Source organism: Macrobrachium rosenbergii, chromosome 4 (genome assembly GCF_040412425.1).
Source record: "Macrobrachium rosenbergii isolate ZJJX-2024 chromosome 4, ASM4041242v1, whole genome shotgun sequence".
In the NCBI taxonomy this organism is placed as follows: domain Eukaryota; kingdom Metazoa; phylum Arthropoda; class Malacostraca; order Decapoda; family Palaemonidae; genus Macrobrachium; species Macrobrachium rosenbergii.
In genome coordinates this window covers 19,387,823-19,401,096 of record NC_089744.1, presented here as the reverse complement: position 1 = coordinate 19,401,096, position 13,274 = coordinate 19,387,823, and the positions used below count along the sequence as shown (strand labels likewise).

At 36.8% G+C, this 13,274-nt stretch overlaps 1 protein-coding gene across 2 annotated transcripts in view; it reads right to left on the bottom strand.

Annotated features, from left to right (window-relative positions):
- The window catches only part of LOC136830864 (arylsulfatase F-like), a 51,721-nt gene that overhangs the window by 21,289 nt on the left and 17,158 nt on the right, over positions 1 to 13,274 (bottom strand). For both annotated transcript variants that reach the window (XM_067090839.1, XM_067090845.1), the window contains exons 3-6: positions 7,511 to 7,614; positions 6,858 to 6,986; positions 3,740 to 3,903; positions 1,687 to 1,857 (exon numbers count right to left, since the gene is read on the bottom strand). In XM_067090839.1, the coding sequence (XP_066946940.1) occupies positions 1,687 to 1,857; positions 3,740 to 3,903; positions 6,858 to 6,986; positions 7,511 to 7,614 (568 nt within the window). The remainder of the gene's footprint in view (positions 1 to 1,686; positions 1,858 to 3,739; positions 3,904 to 6,857; positions 6,987 to 7,510; positions 7,615 to 13,274) is intronic.

The following is a 13,274-nucleotide window of genomic DNA, read 5'->3' as shown; positions in this document are numbered from 1 at the left end:
TCTCAGAAGAGCAAAGCACTTTTTAAAATGACAATTGTAGCAATAGCCGTGTCAACTGAATAATGATGGTACTTATTCGGGAAATTTGTTATTCAAAACAATATAATTCATAAAAGCAAAAAGAAAGTGGAGAAAAGATGGTTCTTAAAACAATATAGGTTTGGACCTCTCATAAGTTCCTCGCTGGCCGGGTCGGTATAGTTCTCGGCTAGCACTCTGCTGGGCCTGCGTTCGAGTCTCCGGCCAGCCAATAAGAATTAGAGGAATTTATTTCTGGTGATAGACATTCATTTCTCGGTATAATGTGGTTCGGATTCCACAATAAGCTGTAGGACCCGTTGCTAGTAACCAACTGGTTCTTAGCCATGTTAAATAAATCTAATCCCTCGGGCCAGCCCTAGGAAAGCTGTTAATCAGCTCAGTGGTCGGTTAAACTAAGGTATACTTAACTTTTTTTTTTTGGACCTCTCATATGCTTCCTTTATATGATGGATAGCTTTGCCTTGTCCTGCTATGTTTTCTGGGCCGCTTAACCTTCCTGTTTTCGTAAAAGAAAATTATGAGATGGCTATTTGTCTGTCCGCCCTCAGATCTTAAAAACTACTGAGGCTAGAGGGCTGCAAATCGGTATGTTGATCATCCACCCTCCAATCATCAAACATACCAAATTGCAGCCGCCCTCTAGCCTCAGTAGTTTTGTTTTATTTAAGGTTAAAATTAGCCATGGTCGTGCGTCTGGCAACGCTATAGGACAGGCCACCACCAGGCCATGGTCAAAGTTTCATGGGCCGCGGCTCATACAGCATTATACCGAGACCACCGAAAGATAGATCTACTTTCGATGGCCATGATTATACGCTGTACAGAAAACTCGATTGCCCTGGAGAAACTTCGGCGCAGTTTTTACTTGTTGTTATTGAATTCCAATATTGTTCTCTTTTCGTGCAGTGACCAAACTTGATTTGACAAAGCTGCCCTTTATGAAATTTAGGGACATATCCTAGTATTAGTATTTATTCTTAATCATTATTGATTACCTCTACATTACTATACATCAGTTACATAAGCCATTCACTTTACAGAAAAGATCCTACTAAATCATTTGCCCAAATGTGGAAAAAAATAAAGCAGAGACAATAGGAGATAAGATGAAAACGCAAAACTGATATTGAATTTAGGAAATATATCCACAAATTGTTCGAAAACCAGAAAGGCATTTTAATGTAGCATGACAATCTCATTTAATCTCACGAACATCACAATCCACAACAACCACTAATTAATTCCTGATCATGTTTGCTTTGATATTTTAAAGACAAAAGAAAACGATACGGCGAGAAAAGACTACTTGATACTTACACCCGATAAGCTTCCTACTTACACCCCATAAGCTTCACCCCATAAGCTTCTACTTACACCTCCATAAGCTTACACCTTAAGCTTACACCCCATAAGCTTCTTACTTACACCCCATAAGCTTCCTACTTACACCCCATAAGCTTCCTACTTACACCCCATAAGCTTCCTACTTACACCCCATAAGCTTCTTACTTGCACCCCATAAGCTTCCTACTTACACCCCATAAGCTTCCTACTTACACCCCATAAACTTCCTACTTACACCCCATAAGCTTCTACTTACACCCCATAAGCTTCTTACTTACACCCCATAAGCTTCCTACTTACACCCCATAGGCTTCCTTTGTCACGGCCGACGTGAGCAGTGAAGAACCATAGGACAAAAAGAACTGCATGTGTCAGGAGAAGAAGGAATACCAGCGTGGACAGCCTCCATTGAAGCTTCTTCTTTGCAAACGCCAGACTTACGACGCTAAGAAGCCAAGTAAAGGCCAGTCTCTGTTAAGGAAAAACAAATATTAAAGATCATAGAATTGATTGTTATACCACGTTGTTATCAGTAAAGCAATAATATAGACTTTGAAATCAGTAAAGCAATAATATAGACTTTGAAATTAATCTGCGTTAGCTTTGATAATAGTTGTTTCGGAAAGAGATTTTTGGTCCCAAATGTTGCAGGTTGGTATATCCGACATTTTTATTTTCACCATACATTTTTTTTTTTTTTTTTTTTTGCTTTCTCTTCGCCTCGAAGCCAGTGTATCCAGGCAGCAAGTTCTGTTCTACCGTACCAAAGTTTATCGAGTTACGTGAAAAGCTGAGTTAGAAAATACCATGATAACTAAAAGTTATATGTGAAACAGAATTTGTAGGAGCCAGAAGTTAAGACCAAGAAAATAAGAGATGATTGCTAAACACAAATGAAGAAATCTTCTGTAATCTCCCAACTATCCTTTTTAATACCAGCAATGCTAATAATTTTCTGTCACTGAGCTGTGGATTTTCACCTTGCCTCCATTTCCTTATTCCCAATAGACAGCACTTTTCAAGAACCGGACCATTGCTTGCAGGATATGTTTGAAATCAGAGGTACGAGAGAAAGATTTTCAAAAGAGATGCTGAGCGTTTTATTCAACATCACGCTAACACTTATAAGAAAACGTTTGCCATGATAAGCATCTGAAATATCCATATTATGTCGGAAAAATCTTTTTTAAAATTTAGCCGCTGTTAAATAAGCGATCAGAGAAGTTGCTGGTCCCTATAACCCCTAAAGCACAACGCCGTGTTAATGACATTTAGGCTATTACTGTAGTTCAGCTTCAGAAAAGTCAGATAGAAATTATATCTATTAATTTTGATGTGTCGTGGCTTTTAATCTTGACGTTTGTTTCCCTTCCGACCGAACACTATTAGTCTCTTTGGACAGTTTTGGAAATTATCACGAATCTTGAAAAATAGGTCTACATATTCTAAGTTAAATTCCAAGCATCATCTATGCAGAATATTAATGCTAGCCATTGCATAGTAGGACAACAGGAATATAAAAACCAAAACTTGACTTAGATTAAAGGTATTTTTGTTTATTTCCCGGAAATTTCCTTGTGCATTCCATGTACTTCCTACTTCTGTTTTCCAAAGACGCAAACTCTTCTATTTACTCTTCTGAGTTTAGGCCTAAATCTTTAATTTTTCATCTACCTTCTCTTTACCTCCACTACTTTCTCTTTCGATCACCTTGGTCTTCTCATCTCAAAAAAAAAAAAAAAAAAAAAAAAAAAAAATTGCACGAGGCGGGCAATAGTTAAATTTAGTAATTTACGGCGTTTCTTCTGACACAAGACCTGATAAGAGAGAGGTTTCTTTTTGTATCGAGAATCCAACGCATTTTGTCTCATTGACAGAGCATTGGGGCATCTAATTACCGACTCCTAAAACAAGCATAAACAGTTAAATAACAACTATCATTAACGCACAAATAAACTTCTTCTTCGTCACTTTACATGTATCATAAAGTAATGTCTGCCAGCAGACTAAACAATTAAGGCTTTGTATAACTAAAGGGATTATTTATTACGCATTTCATTACGTCACATCGTAAATTACCGAAACTCAGGTGTCAGTTCTAATTCATTTTAATGTTACGTGACAGGCAGGTTAATTAGTTATTCTCAGATAGGTCGCTTCAACCTTCACCTGTAACCTTCCTCATACCAAAGAAATGCCTAAGTCTGGTTGTATTGTATTATCATTCCTTTATGTTTGAAAAAAAAATAAAGAAGAAGAAATGAAGCCTAGAATCAACTCTGCTAACAGTATCAGTCAATAATCTACTTTGATACTGACATTCACAGAATGAGCTAGGACAATTTATTCTTACCTGAAATCCTGTGTTCGCGAGATTGAAAACCCAGAAGGAATGAGGACCTCTGAACTCCATGAAGAGTGTCACGGGAATGCCGTAGAAGGTGTCGAACCCGTGCTTTAGAGGGCCAGGGCATGATTTCCCAAAAAGGTTGCAATACATTCCCAGGTGCCATTTTCCTGTTGACCATGTTAGAAAGTTGGGATATTTCTTGCAGATTATTTCTCTCTCTCTCTCTCTCTCTCTCTCTCTCTCTCTCTCTCTCTCTCTCTCTCTCTCTCTCTCTCTTAAGACCCTGCAACCTCTTAAATAAAATCTAATTTACAATAAATAAATTTAAGTTTGGTAAAACTGCTCTTTAAAAGAAAGCTCTCTCTCTCTCTCTCTCTCTCTCTCTCTCTCTCTCTCTCTCTCTCTCTCTCTCTCGTAAAGAGTATTTTAGCTGCTATTTCTTTAATTAGGTATAACGTTGAAAAAACGCACGCGCACGCACTCTCTTTCTGCGCGCGTGTGTGGGCAGGTCTGTCTGTGTGTGGTCACCGAATTCCAATGCTGAACCGCCAAACCTCACCAGCGAGTCTTGGAATCGATACAGCCGAGGAGAATGAAAGAACCAAGAAAATGAAGAAAATATGCTCTTTATGTCTACTGGACTTCTTCTTCAAGTGTTCTTATAGCTACGAGCGCAAAAACCTAAGTAAAATTTGGGAATTATCTACATTTCCAGTACTGTATAGATAATTATTTCTTCGTTGGAGGGGTGGATAGAGCTGTCACCTGGCACGCTGTTGGCCCAGCGTTCGACTCTCCTACCTGGCTGATGAAGAATTAGGGGAATTCATTTCTGATGATAGTAATTCATTTCTCGTCATAATGTGGTTCGGATTCCACAATAAGCTGCAGGTCCCGTTGCTAGGTAACCAGTTGGTTCTTAGCCACGTAAAATAAATCTAATCCTTCGGGCCAGCCCTAGGAGAGCTGTTGATCAGCTCAGTGGTCTGGTTAAACTAAGATATACTTATGAATCACCCATCAGAAGATATAGCCCACTGCCATCTTCCGTAAACTTTATTTCAGAAATGAATTTCAACGGCAACTTCCATTGGAAGTGACACTAGAGCAGCGACATTTCATTTTCTGTTGAAATGTCTAGATATGACACTACCCGTTATTATAAGCATTCCATTCACTTTACTGTAAATCTTGGGAACGGCTTCTCGTAAGTTGCTCTAAGACTGTGGTGATACCTGAAGGTGCTCCGAACCTCTCGACTTCTGGAGTTTTTGGTGTATCAGAGCTAGCAAGCATTCTGGGAAACATCAACATTGACTGAATCCACACTCTTCGTTGGGCTAGTCGGTATAGTTGTGGCCTAGCACTCGCTAGGCCAGAGTTCGACTCTCCGGCCAGCTAATGACGAGTTAGAGGAATTTATTTCTGATGATAGTAATTCATTTCTCGTCATAATGTGGTTCGGGTTCCACAATAAGCTGTAGGTCCCGTTGCTAGGTAACCAGTTGGTTCTTAGCCACGTAAAATAAGTCTAATCCTTCGGACCAGCCCTAGGAGAGCTGTTAATCAGCTCAGTGGTCTGGTTAAACTAAGTCATACTTAACTTTGACTGAATCCACGATTGGTCTTTTTTGACCCCACCTCCAATTACATATTTAAAGTGAATGATTCGGGACGTTTTAATGGTCTTGACGGCATACAAGCTCAAGGCTTTTAATAGCTATAACTCTCAGTAAGTTATGCAAATGTTAAAAAATACAGATTTCTAGAATTTTTAGAGTGGTAGTACAGTACTAGCTATTAGTTCGTCGTTGGACGGGTCGGTATAGTTCTCGGCTAGCACTCTGCTGGGCCCGCGTTCGAGTTCCGGCCGGCCAACGAAGAATTAGAGGAATTTGTTTCTAGTGACAGAATTTCATTTCTCAGTATAATGTGGTTCGGATTCCACAATAAGCTGTGGGTTCCGTTGCTAGATAACCAATTGGTTCTTAGCCACGTAAAATAAGTCTAATTCTTCTGGCCATTTTAAAGTCAGGCAATTTTGTACCTTCAGCATCGAGTGATTATGACATTTCAGGATAAAGTCATCCGATTATCAAAGCTGGGAGATTCTGAGGGGAACATTCACCATAAAGGATTCCTTACAAACATAAACACGTTCTGCATTTTGAGGATCGTAGTCACTTGCCAAATGTATGAATTTTACAAAAAGATTAGAATTTTACCATAGTCCTTGAAAAAGCAGACTTTTAAATTCATTGCCATTGCCACTCAAAAAAAAAAAAAAAAACAATAAACTAATGTTGAAGATCAAAAGGGGAGACAGGTTCTCGTTTTCGGTACCATCGATCCACAGGAAAAGAAATTTACTTGCATTAGAAATACGGTTATCCCTCGTGTTAAAGCAGTGGAATTAATGGGTTCCTACAACGGTTTTGCTATTACTCTTACAATTCAATATTATTGTTATTAATATTATCATTCGTGATAAACTTACGTCTTCATGGAACGAGCGAAGGATGCTTGCGTGTGAAAAAATACAGGCTTGTAAAAATGTAACATGAATTAGCTTTTAAAAGAGAAAAGACTAAGATTGCGGTATGTATGAATGATAAATGAAAGGCGAACAAACCAGTAAATGAATAAAGAAAGAAATAGACAGAAAAATAAATAAAATCTAAACAAATCATAAGCAGAAGAAAGTAGACTTAAAGTACCTTTATGAATGAAGAGTACCCAAATTATTACGAGCTATTATGAATGCACAGAGTAACTTAAAACGATTTCAGTGAACAAATGTTACAAAGCCAAATTTGTAAATGAAAACAAAAGCATATAAAACCTGCTATACTATTTATGCAGCGTTTTCAGGCAGTTGTGAACTATATGGTTCGCTACGATACAGATGGAATCGATAGTTAAACATTTGCGAAAAAAGGGCCCATATAAACGACCACTAAAATATCATCAAAGGAGGAAAAAGTGTACCATTGTACCCTTAGGAAAGAGTTGGGATAAAGGATCCAGGTGAACACGGGAATTATATCAGTCTCTAACAGACAATATTATTAGCAGAGAATAAGTTAAGGGCGTCAACATCCGTGAAGAATTCCGAACTTACCGACCAGGGCCGTGGTGTAGTTAGCTGCCTTGAGGGCGGTTGCAAGCGTGACTTCGTCGAGTGGCAGGGCGGCCTTACTTGATATGTGGGGGATCACGACTGTCTCAAGTCTCTCATTTGGCACTAGACCTAGTAGGAAAACGGAGATTAATTAACAGGAATATCTGACTCATCTTTTAATCTAGATATAATCTTTTAACGTGCTTTTTTTCCCATATTGTATGGGGTAAGCACGATGCCTTCTTCTTGAAGGACTTTGATTTGGCTTTGGGGTAGACTTTGTATTCTCGATCGGCTCCCCCGCTTGTCATCGCTTAGACCCCGGTAGTGTATGTACTGTACATGTATTGTACCAGTCACCAGCGCCCTTTCTCCCAGCAGCGAGGAGACGTTGCGCGGTTAGGTCGACAGTCCAGACGTGTGAGGCGTCTGTTATGTTTTTAGAAGATGTTGGAGTGGCTTTGTTTTGTGTGTGTGTATTAGTCTGTAACACCCATTTGCAATAAAAGAGAATGATGTCTCGAACAGCATACATGTTCATTTACAAGCCTGAGTAATGAGTTTGACACAAATTTGCCAATAGGTTCGGAAAGGGAGCCTTTGAGCAGAGTTAAACTGAGCACTACCTTGTTCGGAGTCAAATATTTCCTCACCATAACGCGCTGGGTATCTGGCGGTCATCATGGCAGCCCTACTTGGAGTGCACATAGGGGCAGCTGCCAGGTGATGTGTCAACTTGACCCCTTCGGCTGCCAGTCTGTTAAAAGAAAGTCTTCTTAAGAATAAGGTTCATTTACTCATTGTACAAGCTACATCACTGACGGTTAACTCTACCTTACGTATATAAATTCAGGCAAACACAGGTACATTTATGAATATATTCATAATTATAACTCATACCGCCGCCCATAGTAAACACAAGAAAAAACGCTAAATTATGTTGGAGAGGAATTTTCCGTTTTTTAAAGTGATTGAAGATGAACTGTAACCAGGAGACCATCAGCCAGAAAGATCAAAATGTGATTTCCATTGACACCAGTTTCATATGGCCCGAGTGTTGTGTTCAATAATCGCACCAAAAATTAATTTTACATTTATACCAAAGGAAACAAATCGCGGTCTTGAAGAAATGTTACCAAAGATAACAATTTGAACATTTCTACTTCAGTATTTTTACTCGAAAATAAGTCAGGCTCATGATCCACCAATTAAACACAGCATTATATGTTGCCTTACTTCGAGGAGTTTTCTACATGCCCTCGCATTGCCCTTTTTTGCAACAAGAATAAATAATAAATATCGTACCTGCGTATTCCTGAAAATGACTGCACGCCATAAAGTATAAGAAAGAAATCGTGATGGAACTGTTACTGTGAAGAACATATGCAGTTCAAAGAAACATGCTGTCTTCCCATATAATTCAGGGTCGTAAAAATTTGATGTAGTTCATGCATTTCGCTCCAGTTTTGCTCGTTCATGTCGACTCTAACAAACTGACATTGAGAAAACCTTTGCCAATCATATTTATGTTTTCTTCGTTCTTTATATATATACCAATCTATCGTCTATCTATCTATCTACACATATATATATATATATATATATATATATATATATATATATATATATATATATATATATATATATATACATATATACATGCACACACATATACATATATATATATATACATTGTCACGATGCATACCAAGTACCTGGTTATTACACAACTAATCGCCTCACTTCAACCAGATAGCTGAACTCTCATACCAATAAGAATTACGACGGAATACTCTAGAGGTAACAGTGATCCCTTAAAAAGATCATTAATCATGTGAAAAATCAAACTGAGTTTATCAAAAGACTTGTGTGAGGTATCGACTATTAACCCTCTCCGGTCCAGACCGGTCGGCCCAAATGTTTATGCTCAGGTCTTCGTCATTTACTCCTGGGTGAACAGTTGAAGATTTAGACGCATTGGAAGTTTCCACAAAATGCTTTCTAATTTTACCCGTGTAATTTTTATTATCACTAAAGTGGTGCCATTGGAAAGCTGATAGTTTATTCTAAAGTATATTAAAAGTTCTCAGAAATAAGATAACACCTACCACCGTTTTAGATGTGATGAAATAGGTCCAAAAATAATTTTTAGCATTTCTTATTCTCTTCCTCTGTCTTCAAAGGTCAAAAAATATTTTTTCTGGTTAATCAAATGTAATAAATTTTACGTAAGTAGATAGAACTTTCCTTACTTATAGTCATGGTAAATATTTCAGTCGAAATAAATTAATATTTTATGAATGACAGGACAATTAACAGAAACGACCATCAGTCCCATTACTGATGTTTAGTTAACAGCCGGCGTTGGCAGCACGGATGGTTAGATTCGTCATCGTCCCACGTGGAATAAGTGAAATTTTAAAAAAATGTATCAATGAGTTTCTTTTTTAAACAAACCCAGCTGTAGAACTGGGACTCAACGATACATTTTTTTATTTCTCATATATATATATATATATATATATATATATATATATATATATATATATATATATATATATATATATATATATATGTGTGTGTGTGTGTGTGTGTGTGTGTGTGTGTGCGTGTAATGAAAAAAGCGAGAAAGTAATGAAACTGGATAAATTAAAATGAAAATTATTCGTTTTACTTAAAAATTCATGTACAGGCTCTGGGAACAAGCAGAGGTTTTGTTTTGTCCAACTGGAGCAGTTATCATCACTTCCTCATCTGGTATTGAACTGAAATAAAAACCCGCAAATTCGTATCACCACTTTTGATATAATGCGAGTGAGTTATGAATTACAGCAATTTGCTATAATTCAGTAACAGCTGATGTTACTACCATAGCCCAGTTAGAGAAGACAAATTGCTGTTTATCACTGATACTGATACGGCAGTAAACAAAAGGTGGCGAACAGGAAGTCATGCAATTTCTGCGTAGTTCAGTTCAGTATAACCAAGTGAAGGGTAAAATATTAAAAATTTCGTATAAGCGAATACAGAAGGACATAAAAAAGTTTGTAGAAGTGAGTTTACAGAAGGACCTTTTAGTATATAAACATATTGCAGATTACAAAGGTAGGAAAATGTGTCATATACAGTATATTTGTGTGTATGCATATGATGGGAATGTGACTGGGGAGGGATTTGGGGTTATTATTTATATTTACAATGCCTAGTTACTTAGGGGATGGTTAATTATGTACATTATATTTACATAATGCAATTCCATCTTGAAACTACAGTATTACATTAGTTTAACATTATTTCTTGTTCTTATGGGTCTAATAAAAATATAATTTAATTGATTTCTTCCGAAGTATTTGGTTGGGGATTGTTATGGAGTGACCTTGACCTTGTGTTCTTCTCCTCAGGCAGTTGGTGGGGAGGCCTTGCTCTAACGCATTCGGGCCGTTTCGGCCGTAAGTCATTTAGGCCGTAAGCACATTTACGTGCAAAATGGGCGCCGTGTTTAGTACCAGCCCCTTGGGGATGTACGTAAAACATGAAATAATAATGGTGATTACCATAAACATAACGGTAAATACCATAAACATAACGTCTTACATTGTTTTCTGAAGTGACTTACGGCCGAAACGACCAGGACCGGCTCAGACTCCTTCCATCTGGACGTTCAGCGTTGGCTTGGTTGTTATATATACAGCCTTTGTTATTGTTAGATACCAACATGTGTTGCTTTTGCAGTTTATTCTGGTGTTGTCTGTCAGTTCTTGCAATGCAGGTTTCTTGTTCTGTTTGTCTGACTTTTTCATATTTTCTCACTTCTACATTCAGTCTTTTATCAAAATTCTGGATAAGGAAAACCGATCTGGGTGTGGTCATAATCCACATTGGTATTTATTCATCTCCTTGGACATAGATCCACCAGCTGTTGGCTTTCACTTCCCCAGGGCATAAACCTCATTGGTATTTGTTCCTCGGCTTTTGTCGAGTGTGTTCATTCAGAAGGCGATAGTGTTATGCAATAGTAAAATATAAAAGAATTTATGGTGATTACGAAATCCATAGTTGTGTATACATATGCAAATGTAATAATAACATATGCTTTCGCATGTTCCCAAACATACTTCTTCATATATACAATGAAATATTAAAATAGTCAAGATTAATTAAGCAGAAGCGAAAAGTCAATCTTAAAATGAACATTCAGTAGTTATAAGGTAATTCAGAGGTTGATTTGCTACAGATGGTTGCCTAACAAGTATAAATTTTGTGACTATCGATTCCATATCCTCAGCGATCTCCGGTCAATATAGTTTGCATCGTTGTGATTATCTTGTTCAGTAGTTAGGGGAAGTCCTATTCGGTCAGCATCGGCGCCCTAAGCATGACTTTTTTCTGACTTTTTTACCTGTGATTTTTTTACTTGGATTCGCCAAGAACTCTTTACCATATTTCTACGGACTCGCCATAACCCATAAGAAAGGCATTCTGTGACTCCCAGTTTTGTGAAATTAAGTCTCGTCCATTTTTACTCAATCAGAAACTTAGCAGGTTTGCTGACACATTTCCTAGGTAGTTTGTAAAACACGCAGAGGACTCTATTCAGAAATTTTTAAATTAAATATTACAGTGAACGACATAACGCTCATTAGCCAGGACGCGGAATCATTATTCACAAAGGTTCCTGTAAACGACATCCTGAATTTCATAAGGGAAAAAATCAACTCCTTACGAAGACATATTTCCTCTGGGCAATGAAAAAAAGTTAATCAAGCTCCGTGTAACCAGTAACATGCCCTCTTTTAAGTGAAAGGTTTACGAAGATTTTAATGTGGGATAGGCAGCCTGCAATTCCTCTTTAAACCAATGTCTGCATGTACATTAATGACTCAGTCCCAAAGTGGTTTTGGTGCGACACGTTGATGACGTTTTCACGTTCTGGAATAATAGTTGAGAAGATTTTGGTATCTATTTGCAGCAAAATGAATTCGCTTCTAGCATTACATTCAAAACTAAATGAGAAAAGGACAGGGACTAGCCTTCTTAGATATATGAATAGGGAATCGTTCAAGTACAATTTCAACGTCTATAGAAGACCAGCGTTCTCTATTTCCTGCATTCATTTCCTAACTATCATGACATTGCAATATCAATGAAGACTGAGGTATCAGTGTAATTTTTTTTCGGAGGACCAGGAACCCGTTCTGCTGGTTGCCTCACTATGACGGCGGAAAAGCCACCAACCAAGCCAGTAAGACAGATCTCTCTTCAAACCAATGGGCTTAACAAAAGAAGGGATATACCAGCAAAATAAAACTCCCCTGCGTAGAGGCATTATAGGACTTCGAACCTGACTACCCTTCTGCTTTCATATCGAAGAATCGTAGAGAATGCTCTTATTAATGTCCATCAAAATAAAAGAGAATTATGCCTATACAGCAGAGTTGATATCAACTTACACCTTTCTTGATGGGTCACTGGTCAAAAGTCACTGTATATCACTCATGGTCAAAAGTACAACGTTTCTAAATAAAGCAATGTTTCTAATACCACTTATAACGAATCACTTATCAGTTATAATTCTTCTGGTTGTAAGCTATTCGTGAGGTATAGTGAATTAGACAATAAACGATATTTGTGGCTAAATATTTGTGTGAATATATATATATATATATATATATATATATATATATATATATATATATATATGATCATATTTTTAAGAGCTCCACCTAATGTAGTGAACTGGATATTTTATGATATTTGTGGCCTAGTGTTTGTGAATATAAGAAAAACCTCGGTGTATAAGACAAATTCGACAAATTCATAATTAGCCACGCGTTACAAATTTACCAATCAGCTATCATGGTGAAGATGGGTTGATATCGATTCTAAGTACAAAACCTGAGTTCGACAGGCATTTACAGCAGAGTCCATGTCAACTTATACCTCTCTTGAGAACTGGTGACGAAACATTTATTAATCATAATTCCTCTTGGATGTAAGTTATTCCCGAGGTTTAGTGAACTGGATATTAAAGTATATTGGTGGCTTAATATCTCTCTCTCTCTCTCTCTCTCTCTCTCTCTCTCTCTCTCTCTCTCTCTCTCTCTCTCTCTCTCTATATATATATATATATATATATATATATATATAAATATATATATATATATATATATATATATATATATATATATATATATATATAAATATATATATATATATATATATATATATATATATATATAATCCTCATGACCATATTTTTCAGAGCTCCACCTACCATACACACACATGTATGTGTATATATATATATATATATATATATATATATATATATATATATATATATATATATATATATATATATATATATATATATATATATATATATATATATATATATATATATATATATATATATAT